This window comes from Grus americana, chromosome 4 (assembly GCF_028858705.1).
Source record: "Grus americana isolate bGruAme1 chromosome 4, bGruAme1.mat, whole genome shotgun sequence".
NCBI classification, from domain to species: domain Eukaryota; kingdom Metazoa; phylum Chordata; class Aves; order Gruiformes; family Gruidae; genus Grus; species Grus americana.
In genome coordinates, this window is record NC_072855.1 from 55215453 (window position 1) to 55230076 (window position 14624).

The 14624-nt window shown below is 38.2% G+C and overlaps 1 protein-coding gene across 3 annotated transcripts in view; it reads left to right on the forward strand.

Annotated features, from left to right (window-relative positions):
* Positions 1 to 14624, forward strand: part of NFKB1 (nuclear factor kappa B subunit 1) — a 59030-nt gene that overhangs the window by 25002 nt on the left and 19404 nt on the right. For all 3 annotated transcript variants that reach the window (XM_054825651.1, XM_054825649.1, XM_054825650.1), the window contains exons 6-11: positions 5639 to 5787; positions 7319 to 7482; positions 8230 to 8388; positions 10344 to 10448; positions 12284 to 12375; positions 12952 to 13090. In XM_054825651.1, the coding sequence (XP_054681626.1) occupies positions 5639 to 5787; positions 7319 to 7482; positions 8230 to 8388; positions 10344 to 10448; positions 12284 to 12375; positions 12952 to 13090 (808 nt within the window). The remainder of the gene's footprint in view (positions 1 to 5638; positions 5788 to 7318; positions 7483 to 8229; positions 8389 to 10343; positions 10449 to 12283; positions 12376 to 12951; positions 13091 to 14624) is intronic.

Consider the following 14624-nt stretch of genomic DNA (forward strand, 5'->3'; position numbering starts at 1 on the left):
AGCTGATTTCATACACCCTTGCAAAACTGCTATGAAAAAACTGCTAGCCCAGGCAAAGGATCTGCTTGCTTTTCCCTTTCCTGTTGTGATGGTAATGATGAACCAGTGAGTGAAATTTCACTGGTATGTTCAGATATAAAATAATTTACCTCAATTGAGCCAGATCTTTGGATTTCAATCCAATCTGGATTGATAATAATACAAATGATTATAAAGGCATGATGGGTTGCACAATAGCATGACAAGGAGATTTGCAATGAGGAGTTATACAGGAAATGGAATTTCTCCGTGAGTAAACTAGAAGGCAAAGTGTTCTTTGGCTTTCCATCAAACCTTCTCTTTTCATTGATCATCAGATTTTAATTTCATCTAAAGCTTCCCCGCACACACACGTGTGTCCCTTCCCCTCCTTCCCTCTCGTCCTACTGTGTGCATCTGGGCTTTTCTAGTACGAATCTCCACATGGCAACACCTGCTGGGGGAGGCTGGCAAGGGAACACAACAAGTAAATTCCTCAAGGCCATTGCTTGTTAGTGCCTGTTCTTGATTCAAGTGGTGCCAGTAAAGGCAGAAGTGTTTCACACCTTTTCCTGTAAGTCTTTTCTGTTTTGTCAGAGGGTGCTCACCTTGTCGTAACTGAGGTAAGCATAACTGAAGATTGCTGGGGTTTTTTGCATTGGTTTTTTTTTGTTTTGGTTTGGGTTTTTTGGTTGTTTTGTTATTGGGGTTTTTTTCTCTTGTGCCAAGGCTTTCACCATAAAACCTCCATGAGTTGATCACAGTGCTGTGAAAGGACATTAGCGTGAGTTTTGGCTGTACTGTAAAAAGGAGGCTTTGTGACAGGTTTTTAAACCTTGGCCGTGGTGTGGTCCATGCAGCTCACATTGGGATCTCTCTTCTGCTTGGCTAACTCTGCAGAGAAAGCTGATAGAATTTACCAATAGCTACGATGGGATGTCCTGAAAATAAGACAGCTTCAGTGCACACAAAAAAACATTGCAGTTTCCTTGCTCCCTTTTCATAGGATTATGGATTGAAGGCCAAAAAAACCCGCATTTATCTTATCTGACCTCTTGCATAATGTAGACTGTTCGACTTTGCCTTTTTTTTTCTTTCTTTTTCTTTCTCCCCCCCCCCCAACTTGTAGCTGAACTGGAACACATTGAGATGTATCTTTCATTTAAAGGCTGGTGTGCTGAAAGTTTTACTGTGTCTCTAAGCAAGATGTTTTGGTAGTTAATTACATATTTAACCACCTCCTGTATAGTATATTAGGAGATGATGTAGGTCAGGGGTTAGCGTAGCAGTTCTGCAACTCCAGTCTTCACACTTCAGACAAATCTGCACTGGCCAGCAAGGTGAAATTGATTTAAAACCTTTTGTTTTAACAGCACAGTCATGATAGAGTCTAGATAACAGTAGTGTTTTTCTATAATATCAAAAATGGGCCTAATCTTTATAGCACATGGAATTATATTCCTTTGTTTAACCCTGTCTTTGCTAACAGCAATCCTAATATCATGTACAAAACATCTTACATTTTCAGAGGATTTTATTTAACTTTGTAGGTAGTTATGGAGAGCAGAGAAGCTTTAGATACTGAACATGTGATAATGAACATACATTTCATGAGAAGTTTCATGATTACAGTAAAAAGCTACCTGAAATTCTTCATTAAAAATTCATTTTCATCTACTTAGTGTAAGTAACACAACGCTGGAAAATTTTACTATCTAGAACAGTTGAAATCAAAGCTCCTGAGCTGCTTATTCATTGCTAGCTCTTTGACCAGGGGGAAAAAACAATAATATAAGAAGGAAGAATAAAACTGGATTGTCTAATATTATCACCAGCTTAAATATCTAAATTTTTTATTCATAATTTGCTTGGTTTTATGTATTTGAAAAACTGTGAGAAAACTTGTGCACAAAATTTCCACTGACCTTCTTACATGTTGCCCATGTGTGTCCTGATCTTGCATACTAATGTTAGTGTAGGCATATTCCTGTTTTACACCGAAGTACTAGATCCATTTTTGGATGTGAAAAGAATTTGCTGAAAATAGTGGTGTGAAGGAAATGTCCTGAATTTCCATCTTCTTGGGGGCAAATCTACGTGGGTGGCTGCAAACTCAAGTTGCCTATTCTCTGTGAGCTGGATGTAAATCACCTCCAGCCCAGAGGCTGAGTAATCAATTGCTCAGAGGTGTGTCGAGCTAATGAGCAGCATCTCCTTGCCGATGAGTTTGGACATTGTGCAGTTCAGCTTGCGAATCAAAGCTGCATACCAGTTAGGCAGCCCTGAACCCAGGCACCCGAACAGGAGAACTGCCCATCCAGTTATGTCCTGGGGCTACCCTAAATTATACCTCAATTTGGAGATAAGCGTTCTTATTGAAATTGGGGATTTCAGCACATACTTCAAGTTCAAGAGGGGAATTTATGGAAAATTAGTCAAGCTGCTTTGTTGATGAATCTTCTTGGTGAAGAAAGGACCAGCATATTTGGTTCCCCCACCCCCTCCCAGGAATTAAATTGTAGAGTGATAGATTGCTAATTACAAGTTAAGATTTGTGCTTTTTACTTTTATGGTTAATTTGACTGAATACGGGGCACTGAATCCCTTTAGTTGGGCTTCTAAAGCAGAGCACCTAACTCCTTATTTTTGGCATGAGGGTGACTTCACATTCAGAGGTCTTCAGCTCCTATTGGTTTAAGTTACTTTACATTGGTTATTCTTAGACCTTTAAGTATTCGGTTGCCTAAATGATTTGTACCATATCTGAAATATTTTGTCTTTAATTAGCAAGGGGAAAAAAAAATGATGCTGCTCTGTGAAAACATACCATTTGTAAAGACTGAGTGATGCCTCATCTGTGGAACACTTTGTATGCGCATATTGAGGACAGCGCTAGTCACACTGAAGGTTAGGCAGGATTGGGGCTATAGTTGCTACAACAAAGTGATTAGAAAGAGAAATAGGTATTTTTGTAGTTGCTGGCTTTGTAGGTTTGACATGGTCTTTTTCATCATTTGCTTTCTGTTGTTGACCAGTGGGTTTCACTTCTTGCTTGTAAGAGTAACTGGAAAAAACATCTTTGAAGTACGAAAACATTTTTATAAAGGTTTTGTAAAGATCCAGAAACTATAAAAAAATGGTCTGGATCGCAGGAGAATGAAATAACCGAACAAAATTTCAACTGTTGTTTTGAAATTGACTCAATTTCAAGTTCACAGGGTCCTTTTAATCTCTCAGACAAATCTCTCTCAAACAGAAACAGCAGATAAATGTGAGCCTGCAGCATTTTAACTTTATCAGTTTAGATCAATTGAATGCTGCTTCAGTACAGGATGTAATCAAGTATTACAGCTATGCTCTTCCCAGGAACTCCTTATTTTCTTTTTTTTCCCCTATCTTTAATTTGAAGTTCAGTAGCTTTTTTTTTTTTTCAGATCGCAGCTCTGATGTTGATGTACAGCACCCACATCCTATCTCCCTTGTGTTTTGAGTATGTTTTTGTGTTAACACTGTAATCCTTAGGTTTCTGTAGATATTCAGCATTGTAATATACCATCCACCTTATAACACCTTTGGCAGTGTTTTTTAAGTTCTTACTTAAAAGGTGATAGTTATTTGTATGTCTTAGTACCACAATAATATACATATATATTATAATATTCTGAAATTGTGGTGTCAGTGATTCAAGGACACTGAAAAATTATTTCAGAGTTAATTTGTGGTACGTAAGGATATTTAACCACTGAAGCTGTTTTGCTGGGCACCGAGATAACCTGGATGTCTCAAGGTCAAGCAGGAAGGTCTGTCTGTAAGAAATATGGTTAGGAAACAGTTCAGGGACATTCTGTAGGCTTTGCAGGATAGGACATCAGACTGGATGATGACAATAGTCCTTTCTTGCCTTATGACCTACATAAGGTATTACGTTTTAAGAACTCTTTTGTTTTTCCCCTGAGAGAGACTACAAAGATCATGCTGAGCTGAGTAACAGGGGGAGATTGCAATCTGGTTACCGCTGCAGTTATATGTTCTCCTTTCAGTGGCTGGAAAGTCCTTGACGTGCAGCAGTCCTACCTACAGTTTCACTGTGGTTTCTACAGCTGATGAGGGATTGTCTTGAACTTTTCTGATGTGATACTAGAACATGCATGTTACTCATAATGAATATAACGCTATAGATGTGCTAGGAACTTCACAGCAGGGAAAGGCTTGTTTAGTGAGGGATAAAATGAAAATAACTTTTTAAAAACCTCCCTCTTGAAAAATTAATTGTAGTAGTGGCGGTGACATGTAGCATCCAACACAATCATTTTTATTTTCAAATTACTTTGTGAAAGTTACATAGGAATCCCTGCATTTTCGCACTGCTGGTAAATGGTGAAAATGGTGAAGCAGTGATTATTCTGCATCTCTGTATTGTTTCAATCCGGGAGGGATTACAATTTGGAAACTGGAGGAAGCATGAGTGACCCATGTTTTGTATTTTAGAAACTGCCGCTTGTAAAATGCAGATTCATACGGTATTATACGGTTAACTAGCAGGCAGTGAGTAATGAGAGGACTTTTGCACACCTGTTCCTCCTGGAACAGCTTTTTCATAGTTGGGATTTTTTTTTGCTTTTAGCAGTGAATAGGAAGACAGGGAGGGCATGCGTTGTGCATATGCAGTGTTTCAGATGTGATGGAATGGATTCAAGAGAGGGGTTAACTGGAGTGAAGGAAGCTAGCAGGACTTATTAATGTGGTGAAATTGTGGCAATCCCTGGTTATCAGCATTTTATCAACAATATAACCTTAAGTATTCAGTTCATCACTGATTCATCACTTTAATATTTATCGTGATCCTTTAATACCTTGGTTGATTAGATCTATAAGCTGCTGTTATACAAAGAACTTTGCCCAAGGCAAATTAGAAGAAAAATTAGTGGAGGAGGGAAAAAAACCCAACATTGATAAAAGGGTTAATTAAGTGAATTGGAAGGGAAGGTAATGTTTGCTTTTCTGAAAGGGGGTAATTTTATATTCAGCATAATTTGAAAGTGGTATGTAACGGATAACTGACTTAAAGTATTACCTCTGAGGAAAGAAAACAAAGTTCTAAATAATATATGTAATGCAAATAAATTAACAATATGGTAAGTTATTAGTAATTTTAGGTTTGTTTTTGAGGTATTACTTGACATCACAGTTTTAAAAGCTATTAAAAGTGTGTGGTGATTAGAAACTATAACAGGGAAAAAAAGGCTTGTAGTCCTCTGGAGTTGGCTTTACTAAGACACACAGTTTATCATAGTTCAGTCCTCCAAAATCTTAGGTGGGGATTTAGCATATATCCTCATGTATGCTGAAGGGAAATATTTACTGGACTGAGTAATATGTGTTGATTTAGCATATTGAACTAAGAAAATACCTATAAATATAAACTTAATTCACTTTAAAATCTCTGTCTGAAAAGTCATTGTAATGAGGCCATTTGTATTTCATGAGGAAATGCATATACATTTCTCCTATGTAAGTTTGATTGTACTTAGCTGGCGGAAAATACTCAACTGGAATCATTAATTATTCCATTAAAAAACCCCAAACAACCCACCTCACATTTTTTTATATTTATTTACAGATCTGCAATTATGTTGGACCTGCAAAAGTAATCGTCCAGTTAGTTACTAATGGGAAATATGTCCACTTACATGCTCACAGCTTAGTGGGTAAATTTTGTGAAGATGGAGTGTGCACAGTTAATGCAGGACCTAAAGATATGGTTGTGGGGTAAGTCTGTCAACTCATTTGTAAAGCTGGGCTAAGTGAGAGAGAATCAAGTATAAACACTGTAAGAAACAATACAAAAAGACTGCTAAGAGGCAGCTAAGTGGAGCACTAGTCTTGACACTCTGATCTGTGTTTTGTTTGTGTCTTAAATAGAAAAAGAAATGGGATTTCTGTTTACCTTTGTAGAATTTGCCCTAAGCAGGCTAAATAGGTCTAAGCAAATAATTTTTACTTAGAATTTGTAAAGTTTCAATCTGTTGGTGTGCAGTCCAAATTTGTATTTTAAGCTCGTTTTTTAAAATGTAAGTAGTTTTGATCAAAGTGAAGGGACTGTAGAATTACTGAAGGAAAGCTTTTGATTGGTATTTTACTTTTGCTGAAGTCTGCCAATAGGAATATAACGAAGAGAAAAGCATTAAAAAATAGGGTTAGTAAATTTGAAATTAATGCAAGACACGTATAAACATGAAAATACTAAATGAGGCAAACTTTTTAAGTTTAAAGCAGTAAGATTATAGTGAAATTGTAGTCGGTCTGTTCTTGTTTAATTTAAAAGAATAATTGTTTATATCAGTAAATGGAGCTGAGGCTCCTGTCTACGTTTTCAGGCTTAGATCAGGTTTCATGCTGGCTGTGAGTTTTAGTTCTGTGATCTCAAGAATGTCTTTGTTGGTGAAGAAGATGAAGTTTAAAAAGCTGAGAAGGTTGCGAGAGAGAGATTCTTTTAAACTGTTAACTTTTGATGTCCGAGCCCAGTGCACTAACTTTACCAAGCACAACAATTTAAATAGCTTTATTTTAAATGCTCCTTTTCATCTTGAAAAGTTTGGCTCATTTCCTAACCTGTCTTGTTTTTTCATCAGATGTTTAGAAACAGCCTTCCTATCCTCAATTGACCCACATGAAAATTGAGTGATTGTCTTGTTTTTATACTTCCAGATCTAATTGATTTTTAAATGTGCCAGGAGATTTGTACAAAAGCAGATCTTGTACTATGGAAGTTCTCATTCAAATAGATACCTGAAGTGTCTTGCTGAATGTCCAGAGCCTTGCTTAAAATGTTTCCTTTGGAAAATGTTGCACTGTTTTTAGCTTCTCAGTTTGCTGTCCAAATCATTTTGAATGGATGGAGCTTATTCTGAGTAGTTGCTCTGCATAACAGCCATATAGAATGACATATTCATGTCATTGCCAAGACAGAGCAAACAAAGTGTGAGAACCGGATTTTCAAATGTTTTGTAAGGTGCTTCCACAGTGTAAGTGGGAAAATCCCACTACTTATGCCATGGGGAAAATCCCGTGCACCCATACAGTCATTGCCATGTAATGGCACACATTTAACGTGTTTTGTAAGCTTGGCTGAATTTTTCTTGCTGGAAAATTTGCCCTCAAGAATTAATAGTGCCTAAGTAAGCCTATAGAGTCCTTCCATTGACTGTGGTTGTGTAACTGCCTCTGGTAAGAGAGACTGCCTGCAGCAGGTTTGGCATAAAGCATTAAGAAAATATTTCCCTCGATGAAAATTCAACAGGTTTGCAAATCTTGGAATACTTCATGTCACAAAGAAGAAAGTGTTTGAAACTCTGGAAACACGCATGATAGATGCTTGCAAAAAAGGGTACAACCCAGGACTCTTGGTGCATCCTGAACTTGGCTATCTGCAGGCAGAAGGATGTGGAGACAGACAGCTAACTGGTATGTGAAAATGATGGCCTGGTTTTAATAGGCCTTTTACTAAAAGGAGAGTTAGCTTCTGCTAACAGATTGTTAGCCAGAAAAAGGCCTTGGGTAGGTAAACAGCCTATGGCTTTGTGCTTTAAGAGGTGATGTGTTGTTGCTGTGTTTTAGTGAATCTGAAAGAAAGCGTTTTTGCTGTCAACATGCAAATGAGAATGGAGCAACTTCCTTCCATAGCTGCCTGTACCCACCTCTGCACCTGTATTTTATTGCTCTTACCCTCTATAATAAGCTGATAAATAGAGTCATTTTGCATTATTGCTCCAAGACATGATATCTTTAAGTAGATTGGGGTCCTTTTGAGAATACCTGTTTTATTCGGCTGCATTTCACCCATATCCTTGTAAAACCTGTGGTCTATGTTGCTTTCAGGCACTGTATAGAGGGGTTGTCCTTAGTGGTGACCTTTGTCCTTTTCACAACCTTTATAAATTGAGAGCAGAAAATAGTAATTTTCTGCCTGTCTCTTAATTATATACCTTATCTTAAATAACATCTGATGCACAAACTGCAAGACGAATGCAGTATATTGTGAATAGCTGCTCCTCTGCTTAAAAAGAGAGAAGCTGATGGATACTAAACAAAAAGGAAAACTTTTCCTCGCTGTTGGTGCCTTTTGATAGTAACGTTTGGAAATGCTTTCTCTGTTTCATTATGGATCCCCTACCCGTTGTGCTAATTCATCTGTCTACTTATTGGTTCCAGAACGAGAAAGAGAAATTATTCGCCAGGCAGCAGTACAGCAGACTAAAGAAATGGATCTCAGTGTGGTGCGTCTTATGTTTACAGCCTTTCTCCCTGACAGTAATGGTAGTTTCACACGGAAACTTGATCCTGTTATATCAGATGCAATCTATGACAGCAGTAAGTATATTTGGCTTTAATTATTTTTTAATAAGGGGCGAGCTTTTGTACATACAAAAATGGTATGTAGATATCGCTAAACGTAGACTCACCTCATCCTGCTGCTTGCCTGTTATTTGATCAATAACAAGTAAGTAGCCTGTGGATAATTGGCCCCATGTCTATCCAAGTACACATGGTATCATTCTGGTTTTTAATAGATGGTGATGTAAGGAAGATTTTATTTTGCTCCTAGCATGTTTAATCCTGCCACTTTTATTATGAGGATTTTGTAAATTCTTGTTAGGTTCATAAGAAGTACTTGAATTTTGCAGTTTTCAGTTGCCTTCTGTGACAAAGCCTTGTCCCACAAGATGTGAGGGAAAAATTACTTTGCTTCAATCCTATTGAGAATTTGACACCTTTCAGTTTTGCTGGCTGCCTGCTCGTTCTTGTTTTCTAAGACTAACACAACCAGAGTTCTCAATCCATTTCCTTTAGACCTGTCAGTATTTTTTATACTTGTTACATCTCTCTATTTGCCTTTTTTCTAAGTGTGTCTTTTCACTTCATGTTTTCTGTTGTACTTTTCAATTATACTTACTCATCTTACCTGAACCCTTTCTGCTGCCTGACTTTTCCTCCCTGTAGCTGTGGATTACCATGTTCCTGATAGTTATGCTGTAATGACTCAGAAAAAGTACCATTTTTTCCTTTGCGCAACAGTCATGTCCATATCATCGCCTTTTAAGAACAAAGTCTAGATGAAAAGGTATTAAATGCAATTGTTTTAGTATCGTCTGTTGCTTGCTTTTAATTGGGAAACGTAGTGATGTAGCACAGCCATTTTGCATATATTCACTGAGTGAAAAAGTGATGTCTGCTGTTCTTATGGCACACGTGATCTGCGCTTTCTGGATGAGAAAACACAATCTTTTCATCTGGAGGCTGAGGTGATTTACCAAGCAGTGTCTTTAAGGAATCCTGATTTTCATTAGAAACAATTACAGATTCCATTTGTTTTCATTACTCTCTCTCACACCTGCATAATGATAGAGATTACTTGTAAAGCAAAGAGGAGGACAAAGCATCAACAGAGGTAGAGCATGTATCAAGCCATACATATAAAAACAATTGAAGTGAGTCTGACCATCAAAATTTTGACTCCAACTAGGGAGATGAATAGAGTGGAAATTTTGTATGCATGTTTCTGCTGTTTTAAGTTGCTACATAGAGGTCAGTTACTAGTTTTTGAGCTCCCAAGGTGAATTCTTGGTTGTTAGTTCCAAAATATTTTTCTTGGTTTTTGTTTTTTTCTAACACTCTTCATCAGCACCATTCAAGCCTCCTCCACAGAGGCAAGACAGCTTGTGGTAGCATAACTGTCTGTCACTGCAGCTTTTACTTATCAGATGATAGTTCTGTCTTGAGGACCAATAGGTATCCATTGATGCCTCTACTAAGATCCGTGGAGATGGGCTTTTTGATCACAGTCCAGTATGTTGGCCAAGGACTGACAATGCTTTCAAGTAAGCCAGAGTGTAAAGCAAAGCATTGCATATTGCATTCAAAGAGTGAGATACAGGGAACAGCTCTCAAGAGTGTCATGCTGTCAAGAAAGCAGGGAAGAAAAAATTATGTTCTATTGCAATGCACTCGTCATAAAGTTAGTACTAGTGCGGAGTGCTGGATGCAATTCACTGCTCTGCTACTCAGTAATTGTGCTGGAATGGCCAGTGCCTTATTTTATAGTTCACAGTTCAGTCAAAGCTTAAAGAATACAAGGTTATGCCTTTCAGATGAAAAACTGTTGATTTATTCATGTTTAAAAAAACATAGGAAAATTTAGGTAAGTTATATTGGAGGTTTGTCTTTCAATTGCATTTCTGTGTTGTGCTTGGTTGTGTTCGTTTTTTTTTAAATCTAAAACTGTTACAAAGGTAAGCATGGGGTTTTTTTATTTTTCCTTTCAATAGAAGCTCCCAATGCCTCCAACTTAAAAATCGTAAGAATGGACAGGACAGCAGGGTGCGTAACAGGAGGGGAAGAGATTTACCTTCTCTGTGACAAGGTTCAGAAAGGTAAGTCCTGAGTATTGTAAGGCACGCCAGGATGTTCATCTGGGTACACGTGAAGCCTGCTGTGCTGCTTTAGCATTCTCCTGCTCTGATAGCACAGCACTTGGCCTTTCCAGAAGTCAGGCCAGCCGTCCAGAAAATGAATAAATCAAAATAGTCGGTTGCAAAGCAAATTCAGCTTGTTGCCTCCACAGAGACCATATGATCATCTTTGTTGTTCTCAAATTTCTGCCCTTGCCCGTGTTCTGGGGTTTTTGTGGGTGGTGGGTCCTGGGTGGTTTGACTCCATTAACTAACACCTGCTCTGAATTATTCTAAAGTTTCTGATTTATTATTAAGTTCCTGATTATAAAGAGTAAGTATGAGCATTCTCATATTAACCGCCGATGCGAACTGAATATATTCAGCACTGGTGCTAGTAACTTCATTTTTATGTATATGCTAATAGTAGAGATTACTCGGTCTAAACAGATACTTCTCACAGTCTTATTTCGATAATCTCTGCTCATGGCTATGAATGTGTCAGGATTGGGCAGTGTGAATTTGGATGCTTTGATTTTGGCTAGGAAGATAATGGTTAATATGGTTGGTTGTAGTTCTGGGGCTAAACTAAAAAGAAAAAAATGGGAGTGAGGGAAATCCTTTGAATTTTTCAGCTGTAGGTAATACCTGGGAGTGCATGGTGTAGATTGCATGGTGGAGCGGGTGCCGTGTTCTCACTTGTTTGGAATCAGTCCCTGCGCATGCTGATAAAATCTCGTTGATGTTTTCTGTTAATACAGGCTGTCCTTTTCCACCTCTCTTTCTTGAAAATGTTCTTCTACCACTCATGAAAGAGACAGGGCTTTTGAGCCCTTGAAAAAACTATTTTCCTTTAGTAGTGTATATACCCTCTGCTGTCAGGATTGACATGAAACATAACTCATGTGCACAAAATAAATAAATAAATGTCTGACTCAGTGGAAGCCCTGAGGTGGGGTTTCCCCTCAGCCGGATTGGGGTTTCCCCTGACCTCATTGCTCTCAGAAACCTCCTGCCTGAAGGAACCTGAGCATGCAGGACAGCAGGACTGGAAGTGGTGGTTCAGTCTTGAGACTAGCAGGTGGTGGATCAGAGGAAGCAGTCTGTCTGCTCCAAAAGCCTGTCCTACATCAGTCACCCTAAGAGAGAATAGGCTTTTTCTAGGGGTTTTTTTTTTCTCTCACCAGGAGTGCCGGGGAAGGAATATACTAGTGTGGTATTTCCTGGCTTCTCCTAAAAATATAAATAAATACAAAGAGAATGAAAGAAAATTTGTTTAGAGGAGCATGTTTCTGGCCCGTGCTGTGTTTGAGGGGTGAGGGACATGCTGCTCGCTCACACCGTTGCCATCTCTCTGAGCTGCAGCTCCAAAGTGGCACTCTGCCAGCAGCAAGCGGAACTTGAACTGTGGCACTTCAGGTTTTGCTACTGTTTTTTTGAACTGAAACCGTTGGAGGAGAGAGGGTGGTTTCTACGTTTCACGCTTCAAGTTCTCCCCTCCTTACATGTTTGTTCCAAATAAAGCTCCTCTGGAATGTTTTATAGCCCTAGAATAGGAAGAGGTAGTGAACGTAGTTCTCCTTTTACTGAGAGCAACTTCAGTGAAGTCATTAGAATTAGACTGGTCTAAAACTGATGTAAAATATGGGTTATTTATGATGTTTTCATAAAATGGATAAAGGTAATTCAGGTATTATTCATGTAATATTACCGTCTAGCCAAAATGTAACTGTTTTGTTTTTTATCTGAAATAAACTTAGCCAAAGGTTAAACAAATGCAGAAACACCCCCAAGAGTGTCTCTTTCACTCTTTGCAGATGATATTCAGATACGTTTCTATGAAGAGGATGAGAATGGTAGTGTATGGGAAGGCTTTGGAGACTTTTCTCCTACAGATGTACATAGACAGGTAAGTAACAGAGCATTTGTCATTTGTTAATGATTTTCTCATCTCTGTAAACTAGGATTATATTATAATTAGTAAATTAGGTGGAAGTATATGTATCCCATACTAACCTCTTCTTTTGTTGGTTACTTCCTAATAATAATATGACCTTAACCGCTCTTGAAAGGCATACATTAGGTAACTAGGCAGGTTAGGAATACGGTGCGAGGAAATTGGGAGATGGACCCATTGCTTTAACATGCACCAGTGTAAATTGGGATAGGATATATAAAAAGCTCTCAGAGCTCCTGTGAAGACACTGAGAAAGCTACAGAACAGATGGTCAATGATGAAGGGCACACAATGTGCACACAAACATAGGTGATGTCACGATACTTTGTGTGTCAGTTCTGTCTTTCCCGAAAGGCTTTAGGACTCTGACTGAAAAGTGCAACTGAAAACTAAAATCAAGTTTATTATTGTAGCAGCTTTTTGCAAAGAATTTTTGCCTCCTAAGCCATGAATCAACTCCTACAAAATAACACAAAGGTAAAAGCAAAGTTGTCAAAACCCATGATGTGCTTATTGTTTCCTTTGCAGTTTGCTATTGTGTTCAAAACACCCAAGTATCGAGATGTCAATATCACAAAGCCAGCATCTGTATTTGTACAGCTGCGTCGGAAATCTGATCTAGAAACAAGCGAACCAAAGCCTTTTCTCTACTATCCAGAAATCAAAGGTAATTAATTAAACCTGTTTTATATGTTGGAAACAGAAACTGCAGGGTCTCTAGGAATGCTTTTAATAAGATAGGACTTGTTTTTGTAGTTGCTGTTTTTAGAAAATAGAGTATTTGCCTCCTTGGTTTGTGCAGAGCTAATATGAAAAGTGGTAGCTCTGTAATGGGTTTGTAGGCTTTTTGTTGGACTGGTAGGCAGTAAATCCATGAATATTTTCCTAGTAAGGCTTACTCCCTGCAAGTTCCCTATATGGACACTTGCCTGTCCACACAGCAGATGGCACTCTCTTCCTCTGAGTTTCTGCAAAATAATATCTGAGGACATTTTACTATCAGTGCTTTCATCTGAAACCTTAAACCAAAGACTGGTTGGTGTCTGGCGGAAAAAGTACGTATTTTGCAGTTCTCTCCTTTTACCATCACGACTCTCAATTTCACTGGTGTTTTTGAATTTTCCAATTGCCTGTACTAGTTAAGTAAGCCCAAGACACTTCTTGAGAGCGTGTAAAGTGGTGTTTCAATCTCTCGTGTTAAAATGTTAGTTGCTTAGCAGAAGTAGAATAGATGGCATCAGACCTGCTTCCTAAGTTGTTAGTGAAAAGAAGTTTAACTAGCAGATCTGTGCCCTTTAAAGACTACATTTGAAATGTTTGATGTGAATGGCAGCAGCAATCATGATTTTAAAGATCAGTAATGTTAACGATACAAAAATGCCTTGAGGCCCAAGTCAGAATCGGTGTTTCATTGTACTAAGACAATAATCTTTCTGTTTAACAGTTTACTTGCCTGCAGGTTACACTATTAAGTTCTAATCGTGCGCATTTTCAGTGCCTAACTTAGAGCTGTGTTGAAATCAATACCCTGTCAAACTCTCTAAAATATGTGTGCATCAGTGGTAATGGAGTAAGGACAGCTGAGGAGAGAGAGGTGGTGGTTGATGTCCAAGTGAATCTACTTTATACCTATTATAATAAAATAGCAGAAAGCATGCAATCACAAAAACTTGCAGTTTATGCTTATCACAGTTTATGCAATCACAAAAACTTGCAGTTTATGCTTATCAGTAATAATTTCAGGAATCTCCTGCACAGGTTTCATGGAAAGCGAAGTGTACAACTGCAGAGCAAAGTTGCCAGATTTGAAGCAAACCTCTTTTATGTGCCTCTTAATGGAGTAAAATTAATTCCATATTGCTATGTGCATTTTTGGATCCCTTACACAATCTAATCATGAAATTACCATTTAGGGACTGTTTTTTCCCCCTTGTTGCAAGTGTTCACACAAACTTAGATGTGTGTATGTGGATTTTTGTTTGTTTCTCTGACTAGATTGCTCTCTAGAGTTTTCTCTCCTCGTCAGTGTGAGTATGCCTGGTGCATGCATGCATACATACTTACAGATCATGTATGCCTGGAAATAATGCACTTGTACTTTTCACTATACTGTTTCATATTTCATATATTTCATCTCATTTGTTGTGCTGACTGATGTGCCTGTGCATGAAATTTTTTTGTCATATGGCTGTTGAAAACTA